Source organism: Scomber japonicus, chromosome 22 (assembly GCF_027409825.1).
Source record: "Scomber japonicus isolate fScoJap1 chromosome 22, fScoJap1.pri, whole genome shotgun sequence".
Lineage (NCBI taxonomy): Eukaryota > Metazoa > Chordata > Actinopteri > Scombriformes > Scombridae > Scomber > Scomber japonicus.
The window spans coordinates 14310606-14326245 of NC_070599.1; the positions used below are offsets into that span (position 1 = coordinate 14310606).

Here is a 15640-nt window from a genome sequence, read left to right on the forward strand (position 1 = left end):
TCTAAGATATGGGCAACGATGTGAAGGTCTTTAGAAAAACAATATGGGTAAAACTAAATTCAAATAAATGAAAAACACATTTGACATTTTGCTTTAAAGTTCAGTTGGTTTAAATATATTTTGAAGTATACTTTCAGATTTATATTGCACTGTATTATCATAAACCATAATAAAGATTTGATCAAAATATTTTTATCATGTCTAAATAAAGCTAAATGTGATTCAGGTTTTTCCTGGAAATTGTGTGTTTTACTTCTTTATCTTGAAGGCTTTCTCCTTCTTTCTTCTTGATATTTTGGCCAAAAATGGACTTCAGACTTAACAAGACCATCCTGGTTTAATAAATAATAAGTACATAATATAAAGAACATCCTTATTGCACACACTCAAAAATCCCCCTTTAGCTGTCACACGTGCCTATGAAGGTAAACACAAATCACTTCCTTGTACAAGTCAGATTCAGATTTATTTTTCAAATGCAGGCAAATCAGTGACACTAGAACAAATGTAAAAAAAAAAAAAAAAATCACTGACTTCAGGTTCTTTTTTAAAATCTCTTTATGTATTTATACTCTCATCATTTATAAAAGTGGCATAACATCTGAGTCTACTAAAACATGCTGCAGTGTGCTCTGACCGCACGGTACCTTACAAATATGTACATATCAGGAAATGCATATAAAAAAATGTCATGTATTTGTATCAGATACTGTCTGTTTTCAGATATACAGCCGACTGTTGAAGGTTTTCCCTTCTCAAGTGTCAAATGTTTCCATGAAATGTTTTAGTTCCAGTTCTTGAAAAACTGCTTGAAGATGATGGTTTCTTTCCCCTGCGGCAGTATCTCCACCTGAGGCACAATTCAGAGCTCACGTTAACATTTAAAGTGTACTGTATTCAAAAGGGATGCAGTAAATGCTCACAAGATGACAATCCAGACCAGTAAATGATCATCTAACATCATGACAAGCTGTTGGGGTTTATGTACTTTAACAGCTATAAACAGTAAGTGTAGAATCAGCGTTTCCTTTCTGAGGATGAGAAGAAAATGTCATAGTTTAAGCTTATTTTTAGAAAGAGTTAATACCTGTGTTTTCATCTTGGGGTATTTCATTTGCTCAATGAAGTTATCCGCCATCTGTAGGGCCACCCGCTTCTCCTCTGCATTTGCTCCATTACCTGACAGAGAACGATGAACAGTGTTAGTTCTAGATGCACACTCTTATATGAAGATGGAGATATCAGAGACTGTCTCCCTCCCTTCACAAGTAGATGTTTTGTGTCCTTTTCAGCAACACTTTACAGGTGAACCACAGCTGTAAAGTGCTGCTCTTGGTTGAAAAGTGAACATGAACTTTTTTTTTTTTTGAGCTGCAGAGGAAGAGAGGGGGTCTAACTCTGATTTCCCAAAATATATTACGATTGCACATTACCAAAGAGATGAAGTTAGAGAGCATATAAAGATAAATAAGCCATGAAGGAAGAATAACCAAACACATATCTGATGATGTGATACAGGGCTGCAAGATTTATACCGACATCACAACTTTATAATCATTATATAATTACAGATTTATGCCTTTTGCATCTAAAAACTCTGACAGTCGTTTGCTATTGTCCTTTCATTCTTCACCCACATTCATTTACTATTGGTTGATAAAAAATAATATCTGTTTATGTTATGTTTAATATTTATGGGCAGGGAGGCACGGCTGTTTCCATGGTGACTTTTTTCAATGATCATTTCATCCATTTTAATGTACAATAAACATGACATCACTCAGTTAAATTGGATGATTCACTTCACAGATTGGCACAGTTTCACTTTGCTGTTTTGCAGTTGTCATGATGACTAAATCAGTCAGGTATGAAAACCTTTTAGTCCAGTACTCTTCTGCCTTTTGTGTCCATAATCTCAAACTGAATGTCATACATCCAACACTGTACTGTATGTATATGCTGTTAAAAATATCTATGCATTCGCTCAGGAGGCTCTTTGAGAAACCAGCATCTAATGACAGAAAAAGTTAGAAAATAACTACAGGACACTATACAAAATATTATATGTGCTGCACAGCTGTATTATGTGGGGGGGGAGAAATAAGCAAAAACATAATAAACGTAAACATCTAATCAGACTTTGCATCAACACTCAATATTTAAAAGACCCCCATTGATCAGGAGCACCAGAACATGATCAGGACGTCTCTACCCTTCTTTGGGTTTAGAGGGTCTCTGGGGTACTTTTGCTACCTTATCAACATTTCTGTCTTTCAGGTCAGTTAATGTGTCTTAGTTTTCAGAAACAGCAGTTAATGTCAAGTAATATGTGACGACTGTACATTTGAATTTTGAAAATGACTAAATATATAGCCTACACATAGCTAAACATATTGCACATACTGCACAATGAATAGTAAAACATTTGTGGACACTTTAAACTCCACCTGTCCAACGGTGTCCTCAAACGTACCCCTGTCCCCCCTGTGATACTGTCAATCAATATTTTTCACAACGCTCATTAAAATTGCATCCAATTAGATACTGAATATCACCGGCATCTAACAACTATCACTTTCGCCTGGGTATGCATTTCAGGTAGCAGAAGTCTGTCGGTTCGGGGTCAAGTATTATTTCACCTTTCCAGACGAAGATCTTTCCGTTGGCGCCGTTGTCCAGAATGAAGCAGTCGTCGCGGACCAGCAGCTCCTTGGCAAACGGGCTCTTCTCCGAAACTTTGGTCATCGTCATGGAACCTGTCGCATCAGACACCTGTGGAGTAAAGTCACACAGGCTTTTATTTTGGATTTCACTTTATAAAAAAACCCCAACTGATTATATGATAAATTGCTGAAATTACCTTGTAGAGGGAGGCAGAGTTGGAGACGTCTGCTTTGGTGTCCTCCTCTGGCGTGCTTTCTGCCAGCGCTGGCATCTGCCCCAAGACCTGCTCATCAACAAAGCACGAAATCTTCAAGACTACAAAAAAAGTGTTCATTTTTTGGCAATATCCGATGCTCTAGAAAGTTCAGTAGGCTAAATACAAATTATGTGGCCTCTCTGCTCTGCGTGTGTGTAGCTCCGCCCTGCTCTGCTCTCGGTCAAGCAGACACACAGACCTGCTGCTCTTTATACATCCTTGTCACAAAGACAGAGAGCAGAGTGGAGCAGAGGAGAGAGATGGTGACAGTGCTATAACCTCTACACTATGAATCCTGACCTGACATCTTACATAGGCTACTGTTATTGGAATTGCAGATCTCTGTAGATAGGCTACATGCACCACCACAGACTTTAAGTTATGAGTAAGAGGGATTCTTTTTGTATAAGTCTATACATTGTTTTGTTTTTGTTTTTAGGAATATCCTGCATATTAGGGCTGGGCCGATTTGCTTTTGAGCCAATTCGATTCTCTAACAATTTTTGGGTCCCAATTCGATTTAAATTGTGATTCTGATTAAACAACTATTGCGATTCGATTTTACCAAGTATTGCGATTTGATATTTCAATTATTGTGATTTTCTTTCCTTACTTGATAATACATCATAAGTCATATTTACAAAAAACAATACACACATCTCATCAGTTTGTGAGATTTATTTTTAAAACTGTGCACCTGCCGTCACAAAAAACATTCTCATCCGCCAACATCTTACAATAAACTAAACTGCTACATTTAGCTGGTCTTTAGAAGAAAAAAAAAATTGAATATAAATAATGATTTTTTGGCCCAGCCCTACTGCATATTATACCCTTAAAAGTGTGAATTTACCTTGAGCATCTCTTCCGGCTCCTCCCCCTCATTGGCGTCTACAATTCGGGCTTTTCCATGTCGGTCCGTGTCGCGGATCAGTGAGGCGATCTCACGCACTTTCTGCTTCTCAAAGATGTTGGCCTGTGACCCGATCCATGACACGATGACCTGGAGAGTAGAGAGGCAGCAGCGGGTCAGCACAACAATGAGAAATGTAGGCCTACACTTTATTTTGTGCAGTTTGCAGTTTTAAATGTGCTTCAGTTTCACGACAAACTTTTTATTTTGTTGTAAACAGATCACATAACTTTTAGCTGCACTAAATATCCTGCAGCATGTTTATCCTCACCTCTCCTAAGTCAAGGATGAAGCAGTCTCCCTTGTTAAAGCTGCTCCAGGAAAGCTCTACTTCCTTGGCACGGATGTTGCGCTTCCCTTTGATCTGGTACAACCGTTGCACCGTCCCAGAACCCTGAGGTCTCCTGAAGCCTGACTCCACACCACCGTCCTATGGAGGTAAAAGAGCTATTCATTTAAAAGCACTGGGTTTTAAAAAAATGCTTCATATCAGTTGAATTGCTGGGAAACGTCACTGAGGTTACAGCTTTATCTGGTTTCCTGTAACATGAATACCCTTTGGCACAGATACCATAAAATCCTGGTTGCTGTAAAATGATTTCAGGGATTTATCTAAACAGATGAACTGTAAAACTTTGCAGTCACATAAATTAGGGTTTGGCATGGTGTTTCTACTTTTCAGGCATCTGAACATCTCACTGGTTTAAGTAGTCTCTACAATCAGGTCTATCCTGGTCCTTACCTTGTAGCTGACTCCTCTGGGGAAGAGCGCCATGAACTCAGGGGACTCGTAGCCCTGAACCTGCCTGTGCTGAACGGGGTCACCACCCAGAAAGTTGTCCAGCTGGGTGGCCAGCATGGCGCACGCCACCTGCTCATCCCGAGATGACTTCTCACCTGCAGCATAGAGAGGAACAAGAAACCTTTTGAAATAACTTCAAAATGCAAAATTACATCAGAGTGAAGAAATGATTTTATAACATTTTTACTTAAGGGTATCATTTGGACTTTTTATCCATTTTGTCTGATTTGTTCTTTTGTATTTCTGTCTTTTCAGCAAATCCTTTGTAAGTTTCCCATGCTGTTCAAACCAAGGTATTTTCTCTTTCTTTGATACCCAGTCATGACTTACAAAGACCAAACCCCTGTGGGTTTTTAATAAATTTCATCATGCCTAACCTACTGATTTGATTTTTTTATAAACCCTAAATGTGCTTTTTGTATTCAATGCAACAAACATGCTTAAGTATGTTACGCTTAAAAACTCTGGAAAGAAGCAAGTGAGTGGCCCTTGCATTATGTTTGTTTTGTCAAACTTGTGCTTCCAAGATCAAGAACACATTTATATGCTCAACTTTTAAGCCCACACAGAGTCAGAATGAGGAAGTTAAAAATGTCAAAAGGAGGCGACAAAAAGCTGCTGATGGAGGTGATGAGTCACAGAGACAAAGACATGCGTGTCGTGTAGTCTTGCAGATATGCAGAAACAACACGGGGGTCACGAGTTGTAAACAAGTGGGAGAGGGAGGGATGCATGCTTGAGCAAAGAGAGTGCTCTCCGAGCTGTGACAATCAGCTTAGTGTTACCTAAGCACCGGATACATGCTGGAAACAACAGCCACATTTGAGTACTGTAACAGTCTTCCTGCATTTTTAATAGACCCTGCTCAAAAACCATCCCTGTTTCCCTCGGGAGCTCGTTCCCCTCTTTCTCTCTCTCTGTCTCTCTCTCTCATCGTTCCTCTTCATCCAACCTCTCTCTCTCCGCTCGCACAATGATGCAGCAGGTCAGCGCTGTGTCTCGTGTGTCATCACCATTAGCGGCAGGGTTATTAGCTTTTCAACCGCAGCACAGGGCCTGGATTAGGTGTGTAGTAAGCAGTGGACATTGATTAGCTTGTTTGTTAGAGGAAGTATAATAGTGTCTTATCTTTCCCTCGAGGTAAAATCATAAATATATGGTTCAGTATAAAGGTCTTGGACTGACATCCTACTCCAATGAGCAGTAAAGTTGTCACTCATCTCTTGTCAAAGACTCAAAATTCAAAGAATATAATACAGAATATGTCACATATGCTGATTCATGTACATTGCATGTTTTGGTGCACATGTATGTCCATCTGTGTGTTGTTCTTGAGCCATTTAATTAGTTTATTAGCTCCTGTGAGTCGGGATTGATGTAAATTTCAATCTTTCTTTGGGGAATGAAGTCTCTTCTCAATTATTTGGAAACCTCTCCTTTGCTCAATTCAGTTATTCCAATCACCTGTTTGACTCTGATTCAGATTATCTCTCATCTATAATTCTGATTCTCAGATCATCTCTATTCTGATGATTTCCTTACTTTTGTCTTAGTGAATCTGATTATTTCTTTTCAGTTAATCAGACTATCTCCAATTATATCTTCTGATATATTTGCATTATTTGGATTATCTATTCTCATTTTTACTGATTCTCTTCAGTGAAAATCAACAAACTCAAAAAAGCCTGCGATGAAACGTCATCATTGTAACTGTGCCACCTACTCAAGCAGACTGAAGGCTTGTTGAGTGCAAAAAGAGTTTTTTTCTTGAGTCACACTGCATAGTTGCAATATAATAATCTTTTTGTGATTGCTGTCTTATTCAGGCTCAGTTTGAACTAAAAAGATGAATCACGCTGGGTAGGATAATTTCTCCTTTAGTTCATCATCATCCAGATGTGCCTCTGCTCAGTGCTCTCTCACCTATCCACATGTGGAGGTCGGCTCCTTGGTCACCGCGGTTCTCCAGCACCAGGTAGGAGTCCCCGTTAAAAAAGGCTCCCACCTCAGAGGAATCCAGCTGCACAGCCTTCATCTTCTCCACCCTCCACACCCATAGGCCCGGATCCCGGACCTCTACTTTGAACTGACCTGGTGCTGCTTTGAAGGGGAGCATGCTGCATGAAGAGAAGAGAGAGAAAGACCAATGAGACAAATGGAAATGTGACAAATGTTACGTGCGGGGAGGGGTGGGGTGGATTCCAACGGTCACCACAGACTGTTTGACACACGTAACCTGCCGAACATGATGGCTTGTTTATCGGTCTGGTGGGTTACACAAATTAGAAAAGAGGAAGAAGTTGATTGAAACAGGATGTGTGAATATTAAGCATTGCCTCACTGTTTCCATTTGGGGAATGATGCCTACTTTTTGCTTTGGAGCAAGATGCATTAAAAGCAGAAGTTAAACCCACACAGTTGTGACCAATGAAGGAAGTGTCCAACGTGATGATCATGATCAGCAGATGAGCTACTGAGGTCGGAAAAAATTGGTTTAGGTGCAAAGACCAGTATCGCTTTAAGAAAGACAGAGAGTAGTATGTGGTCAATGTGATGAGCGCTATTACACAAGACTTGACACAAAATGAGGGCTTGCTTTGCCGCTTAAAGCTCTGTTACATTACTTTAATGCAACACAACACCGAGTGGGCTCAGCAACACAACATTAGTGTCATTGCACAAAACAAGGTGTGGCTATATGCAGGCTGGATCATGTCACAGCCGAGGACGGGTCAGGTATGGACTCGGTTGAGTGACTAGTGTACACCCTCTCTTTTGTACATCTCTCACACAATCACACAGGAAGAAGATATTTTTAAAAACCCAGCGGTTTGTACGTTAATGTACAAAGTGAGTCACCCAACCACACATCTCTCTTTCTGTTGTCTTTGGCGTGAGAAGCCTAAGGTGTTAGAATTGAGAGAAATATCTGCATTTCTTACAAAATCACACTTTTGAGATCTATAATTGCACTTTTGGCTCAAATAACTGGAAACAGGGAATGAGAAGATGGTCAAAAAAATACAATAAAACAAGACAAGCTACCTACAAGAACAAACTTCATAACCCAACCCCCAAAGTCTACTGAATCTGATACCGAAAAACAGAAACACTTTCCAGTATGACACGAAACAAATCAACAGCAACTACATCCTGCACAATAACCACAAAGTTAAATAAACATCTCTCTACAATCTAGATTATGATCATGAAGGTTGGGTTTACTGCAGGGCTGTTGTATTAGACTGCATTAAGTTTAGCTAGCTGCGCCTAATAAACTAATAAACTATGAGCTATCAGCTACAAATGATTTGTACCATATCTTATGTTCAAAACCCCCAAATTATAAAACTTTACACTGATATAAAACAAATACAATGAGCAAAAGTGATAAATAAACAGCTAATCAACTATCAGAATTGTTGCTGAATACTAAAAAAAAACCATCCAGACACATCTCAGTATTTATCATGGGACTTGAGTGACCTGAGCAAACTGAGCGAGCATGAAATGTGGTCAAAGCTACTAAGTTTCGAGATCTTGGTTAGTTTTGTTGTGCTACTACTAAAACATTGACTGTAACTTCTTCTCCAGTAAAGTTTCATACTAGAATATTTGACGCGGGCCTCTTTCGACATGTTGCAACAGGAAAAGCACAGCTGTAGATGATCAGATTAAATGAAGGCTGAATGCCATTTTGCTGCATCAGCTTTGCAGGTGGACTTATTGTCACACTTTCAAGACTTACTGGGACAATTAATTAAAACTGAGCCATTCTTAATGATGATTAGTAACACATGTGGTACATAAAAATGTAAAAGTAAAAAATCATATTTTTAACTCTGTGTTTAGACGTTTCTCACTCAAAATTCTCCTAATAATGTCTGCTCTGAAAACCAAGTTTAGCTTACATGGTTTTACTAGATAATTAAAACATTTAACTCCCTATCATAACCCTTGTTGTAGCTACATCATATAATATCTGCTGAGATTCGATAAGAAAAGCTTTGATCTGTATGAGGATATAAACTCAGGCAGGGTAATATATACATATAAGTATCATAGTCTTGAAATAAACATACGGGTGGAGCGTTAACACATCGTGAGAAAGTGATAAGTCAGCAGTTTATGTTCCATTTTAACTCCTGCAGGCGCCAAGCAGTGACTACCACTGATAAAGGATGACTGGAAAACAAACGATTAACATAATTATAGTGATTATTGTGATTCAACGGAGGATCCAACATGTCAGAGACTGCTGGTAACTGTCCTATACTGTGTGTTACAAATAGGCCACAGAAACACTCCCTCCATCTGAAACTATTATTGCAAATTGGAAGCGTGTGGTCTACCAAACAGGATGTCAACACCATCTCCGCCCCTTTCCGTTTTTCAAGCTTTCAGTTTAGAGATATCTTTACGACTCCCTCCCCTCATATCTAACATCAACCAGTACTTTACCCTGAGATCAATAAACAAGTGGTGTTTACTGACCAAAACATGTCATATAGAGAGGGTGACTGCGCAGAGGAGTGAATATTTGAGCGCATGAAATAGTAAGAGTAGAGGAGGAGAGGAGGTGAGGGCACAAGGAAGGGGAGAAAGGGCTCGAGGCAGCACATGCAGCTGCCCCAGGTTAGGGTTACAATGCTTGGACGGCCGTTCCAAGAGTAAGTAAGGAGGCAGAGAAAAAGCCCCGGTCCACTTAACTGTATGATCTCCCCTGGTACCGCCGGCATGCTGTCTGACTCCGGCTCCATTCTGCGTGTCCACTGAAGTGTGTGTGTGAACCTTTGTTTGTGCGTGTGTGGTTGTAAGGGATCAAGAAGACTGGCGAGGAGGAGTGTTTGCGCTCACCTGGCCTGGTTAGCTTATATGTGAGAGGTAACTGGAGCCGGTGTGATGAAAGCCTACCTGGGGCCTGTGGATAGGGCACTGTGTGTGTATGTGTGTGTAGGGGGGGTGGGAGTAGAGTCAGATTCCTGGTTCCTGGTTAAAGATAAAAAAACTGAGTGGATAATTACTGGAAAAGCAAGCTTCTATAGCTTCTTCATCTTTCCCCTTCTTCCTTCCTCTCCTTTACCCTTGCCACTCTTGACGGTATTTCCTGCTACACAAAGGGCAACATACAGAGGTGTAAGGCCCTTCATGATTTCTCTTCAAGCTTACATCCTTGGAAGTTTGAGATCATAACAACTTTGTTTTCTCTGACATCACCAGTTTAGCCAGGCTCTGAGGATTACATTTCAACCACATCGACTGTGATGCAGTCAACTATTATGCTCACTATAAGTAGAAAAACACAGCTTCAACCTGCTCTGAATGCTCTGCTCCTCAAACTGACGTCAGATTATAAAATCCCACTATGCCCACAGATGACTGTCCATCCCGTAGCCTTTGTTGTCAAGGTTATTCACAAAGTACTCTTGCATATTACAGATCAGATTCAAGTTGAAACATGTATGGATGTATTTGAGAAGTTTATATTTTGAGTAAAGAATAAGAAAACCCTACTATTAGAGTTTGCGTATGTAGCTTGCTGAGGGGCGGCCTTAAAGAGACAGGAACTAAAACGGCCTGTTTTAGACAGAGGCTGAACTTAACCGAGGGATTGCATAAAGAGCCAGTATAAGATCAATAAGGAGGGGCTTTAGCTGTAAATGATGCAAAGATGTTACAGGAAAAAACAGACCTAGAAATATGCACAAAACGCCCTCTTGACACAATATGGAGACATATGTGACTTCAATATAGACTCTGAGTAGGGACAGTATTTGGGCCATGACTCATGGTACAGGTGTGTAAATTATGTAAATGATGTAATTGTAAATTAGGTTAAATTGTTGCTGCATCTAATCTTTTGCCATTTATGTTAGTTTCATGAATTATTTTGTTTGCTTCGCCTCGACAGACTGTCTGGAGGTTTTATGGTCCATATTAGTTAGTTCCATATTTTGGGTTTCTGGTGAGACTGAGTCATGTAATGAATCACAGCAACTTTACATCAACAATGCTGAAATGCATAAATATGTATATGCCTGGTTATTGATTTTACAGTTGAGAAATGGAGGTTCTGTTTACTTATAGCTACAGAGACCGAGGCATGAGGGTGAAATACTTTCTGGTGAAATACACCCCCCCCCCCCCCTTCCCCAACCCCACCACTGAAGTCTGTGGTTGGCAGGTTTCAGCAAAAAGACTGTGTAGATGTACTTTTGTTAACACCCACAGCATGACTGTGGTGCTTATTTCCACGGCGGCTTCACCAACACCAGACACGGATAGTACTGAAAACTGTGATAAAGATTTTCTGGGTTCAGCTGAATGAGGTTTATTTCGGTTCATTGAGGCGTTGAAGAGTTTTCGAGGAGTCTTCACTCACTAAATCTCCAACTACCACCACTGAAGCACACACTATGTATTGCACACTCACTTTATTTTATCTTATTTATATTCATATTATCAAGTGAGTTTTATTTTCTATCTTTGGTGCATGTAATTTCTTTTGTAAAGCACTTTTTAGCTGCATTTCTTCTATGAAAGGTGCTATACAAATAAAGTTAATATTATTATTACATCAGTCTCATAAATACTGGTTTGCCATATTGAAGCAAACTTCACTTATAAGCATTCATGTGTGCTGAAAATACTTTAGATTTATCACTTAATGTTAAATTGCAGTTAATTTAATTCATTTCTACAATACAATCTAGTGACTTTAGCTGGGTTAACAAAGAACAGAAGTGATGAATAAAGTCAAATGAGAGTCTTGATAATGTCACCTAAAAAGAAAACAAGACAGCCTGAGAGGTTAGAAAAGTTGTCCTTTTGGCCTTGGCTACTGAAGCGGAAATCAGTGCCTGGTTAGATGGAGACAGAGTTTGGACAGCAGGCTTTAGATGGAGACAGGGGTCACAGATAGGCTGCAGGGTTCACTGACTCAATCAGTCATTTATGCGCTGTTAAGCAGACAGAAATATGAGATGAGACAATATCCGGATGGACAAAGCAGCAGGCGCAGAGAGATTTGAGAGCAATCTTTCCAATTGAGAGTGAGTGTATAAAGTGTGTGTGTGTTTTTGTGTGTGTGTGTGTTTTTGTATGGCTGCCTGCACTGTATGGTTATGAGATTAGGACAATGGAATCACGACAGCCTGATGCCAACAGGAAGAAACTGAGAGGACCAGAGAACAAAGATGAGTGAAAAATGGAAGTTCAGTGCATGATGTCAGTAAATGTTAAATCACACTCAAAAATGTGTTTCAAACAATAAAAGCCAATATTCTTCTGAGGCCGCTCTGATGTTGGCACTGTTTCAATACCCCACCCTTACTTTAAAGGAAGTTGTGAAACAGCAGCAAATAAGACCAGGGTGAGGTGTAGGAGGTGAGACAAGGAAAAGAGTAGGAGAGGAAATTAAAGGTTGGGTTTTTCCCTACTGATAAGAGAAACGTGGAGCAGAGAAACAGAGAGCAAAGATTGAAGAGAGAGAGTGAACTCATTGTCTTGCTCAGCTGATTTCAGGAGAAGGAATGTGATGAGGCAACTGGGAAAATAGTGTAAGGGGAGGAAAAACGGAGGAAAGTATTCTGGGTAATAGTCTGACAAAGGAGCATAAGAAGGAAAACTCAAAAAAAAGGAGATCATTCAAGTTGTTAAGGCTTACCTTGGAGAGTAGAGTAGCACTGGGAGACGACACGTTGGAGCAGAGTGGAGAGAGAAGTGGAGAGAGAAACACTCCTAAACATACAATTTTTTTCTGTCTCTCTCTCTCTTTCGCTCTCTCACTCTCTTACACACACACACACAACACATTTCCTGTCTCTGTCTGAGGCAGACTTAGCCCAGCCCTCTGACTCAACTACAACAGAAGCTAAAGTACAGAAACATGAGTCAACCAAGAATTGAGTGATGAAGTTGAACGCATGTGATTTGAATGATTGCTTTACAAAAATCAAAGTCCATCACATGAAACTGATACAACAGCTCATCTTTAAACTTAATTTGTTAATATTTAAACTTTCATCAGATTGTTTTTGGCCAGAAATATAAAAATGGTGTCTTAAAGAATCAGATTGTTTCTTCTTTGAGTTTTCTAACTTGCATATTTCTGCTTTAAGTTCCAAGCTAATATCTCTACCATCATATAAGCCAACACATAAACCGCTATTGTGCCATTTAAATATATTACTTCTCCTTTTAACAACCACCCTCTCAATAATAACTGAACTATGAGGTCTCCACAGTCCGCAGATATCGCCACGGTTACTAACCCAAACACACTTTTTAGTCATACATGGACTCTCCCAGACAAACACGCCCGTACCATCAATGTATGACGTGCTGCCCTCCTGCACCTTTCTTCCTGTGAACGTGAAGCTATAGTGAAACCTGTGATTCAGCATTTATACAAGTTTATTGTATATTGTAAGTCCACTTACAAAATGGGAAAGACCTTTATAAGGGTGTGGAAGGACCAGGAGTGAACTTTTACCCAGTTTACATGAATTAATTAGTCTAAAGGTGGTGAAATGTGATTTTTATGCCTTAAAACAGTCATTCTTACCTTTAAAATGGGTAAAGTCATGCAGTTTGATTGCATTCTAAATAATACATTGAGTAGTAATCATATCATATCATCAAATCTTATTGATTTGGGGATTATTGGGTGCAACGGTTTTGTGTAGGTTTCTGTTTTTGAGTATTTAAAATGTTTAAAATGACATGAATGCAACTTAAATTTACAAAGTCCTTAAAACAAGAACAATCTTTAAAATGAAAAAATGAATACATGAGAAGTAAATCATTTAAGTTAAATATCTGTAGTTATAGTGTATAGAGTGTTTTGAGTGTATTCTGTGTTGTTGTTATGGCAGACAGAGAGTTCACTCTCCACCTCACTGAAGTGGCAGTGAGTCAGTCATTGAGTCATCATGTTGTGAATATAAATATTTATCAACCTTACAAATCTGTGTTTATAATTCTGATGGAAACCCAAAACTTTTTAAAGATACTGAATATATCAGCCTGAATATTAGGGAAATGTGCATCAAAGACAAACAACACATCTGGAATATTTTCGATTTAAAGGAGCAGTGCAGTCTTAAAAAACATGTCATATTTGTTTTTTCACTATATACTCGATCTTCTTATTACATGAAATGAAAGGATGCAACAAGAAGAAACTTGTAGATGTGTTATTTGATGGAACAGCAGCTTTACCTTTTCTAGCTCTGAAGAGGCTCTGAAAGGCCTCTTGTGAAGAAACAGACACACAGGACAATTGTGATGTCCCTCTCTCCCTTTTTCCTTGGGCTTCTTGGCTCAGGAGCCAGTGGGTGGGAGTAGAGGACGTCAGGGAAACTACCTACACCCGTGTAGTTTAGGCTTCAGCCTATTTAGCTGGCTGCTTTTTAATTACTTGTTCTCTTCTCTTCCTTCCAGGCCTCCACCAACCAGATGGGTTAGACTTTTGGTTTTGGTTTTGTTGGCACATATCGCACCACACATTTCATTCATGACTGATATAACTGATTAACATTGTTATTTAACTTAAGTTTGTAATAAATATAATTTTAGATATGTGCTGTCATGTGTGATTCCCATTTGTATTATGGACTTTCAGCCGGTTCGTAACACAATGTAAAGATGATTCACTACCTGCTGGAGAAGAGTGATGAACAATTAAACACCTCTCCTTGAATATTAAAAAAACAACAACAAAAAAAAACATTTCGGGCCACCTATATTTCAAATATATGCAGAATTAGTATGTTTTTCCACATTGTCTTTGCACAACCTGCCCCATGTTTCAGATTCCTCATTATACAGCACAAGAACCACAACTTTTCAGGGTTCATTGTAAGTAACCAGACTGGTATAAACAAATATTATATTAAAAGGATAAGCTTAAGTGAACAGTGATGGAAAAAGTATTGAGATTCAAAATTAAGTAGAGGTGCATTTAGCAGCATACTATCAAAAGTAAATTTACTTTATACAAAATGGCACCATTTAGACTTTTGTAGGCTGTATATTATATTATGGTAATACTAAAGCTGATTAAATTATGTGATTTTAAAGTTGTCATGGTAGAGCTACTTCAACAATTTATATTATTGGTTGGCTAAATTGCATATAAACACATATGTTTTAATTATAAAACATAAATATGAAAAGTTGCTATAACTGTGATTTAAAAAGTGCCTAGTTGAGTAAGAAAGTGCCTATTTTTCTCTTAAGTGTAGTGGAGTACAAAGTACAAAATACATACAGACAATTAAAAAAAATTTTAAAAATAAAAAATAAAACACCTTCAAGTTTGACCTTTAAATTCAGTTAATTCTCAAAACAGGTGATTCACAGTTACACTCACCTCTCAATATGAAAACTTATCTGTTCCCAACCAAGTTAAGTGAGACTTCATGTTCCGGTTTATGCTTGATGGACAGTTCAGCTTTAGGTGAGAGCGCCCCCAAGAGGAAGAAGTGTGTTCACCTGTAGCTCTCAAACTGTGGTCTACACACGTGTTCTTCAGAGTACTCAGATCTTTTACCTAAAGGTGAGTATTAATACCACAATGTAAAAAAATACTTACCTACAAGTAAAAGCCTGTATTTAATTAAAAGTATAAAAGTAGTTCATCAGCTTGTGACTGATACTACCAATACATAAACAGCATTGTATTACTGTAGCGGGTTAAGGTGGAACCAGTTTATTTAGGTTACAAGATAAATCTTAGAGGACGATGGTGAAAAGTTACCAGGTATATTTACTTAAGTACAATTTTGAAGTATGTGTACTTAACTTGAGTAGTTCTATTGGATACTACTTTACACTTCCACTTCACTACATTTATGACAGCTTTACTTACTTTGTAGGTAAAGATTTGACACAATGGATAATATAACAAACTTTTAAAATACAACACATTTCCAACCTTTTTGTCTTTTGACATCTTTCAAAAAGCAGTGTGTAGTCTGGTTCACATGTCAGATGTCTATGT

General features: G+C 38.7%; 1 protein-coding gene across 1 annotated transcript; it reads right to left on the reverse strand.

Annotated features, from left to right (window-relative positions):
- Positions 1-450: 450 nt before the first annotated feature.
- capgb (capping protein (actin filament), gelsolin-like b) lies at positions 451-12394 on the reverse strand. The gene is made up of 9 exons (XM_053343306.1): positions 12302-12394; positions 6559-6752; positions 4576-4730; positions 4105-4263; positions 3774-3923; positions 2861-2947; positions 2640-2772; positions 1088-1179; positions 451-850 (listed from the first exon to the last, which is right to left on the reverse strand). The coding sequence occupies exons 2-9, from the start codon at positions 6749-6751 to the stop codon at positions 785-787; spliced, it is 1035 nt and encodes a 344-aa protein (XP_053199281.1). The 5' UTR covers position 6752; positions 12302-12394; the 3' UTR covers positions 451-784.
- Between the last annotated feature and the right edge of the window lie 3246 nt (positions 12395-15640).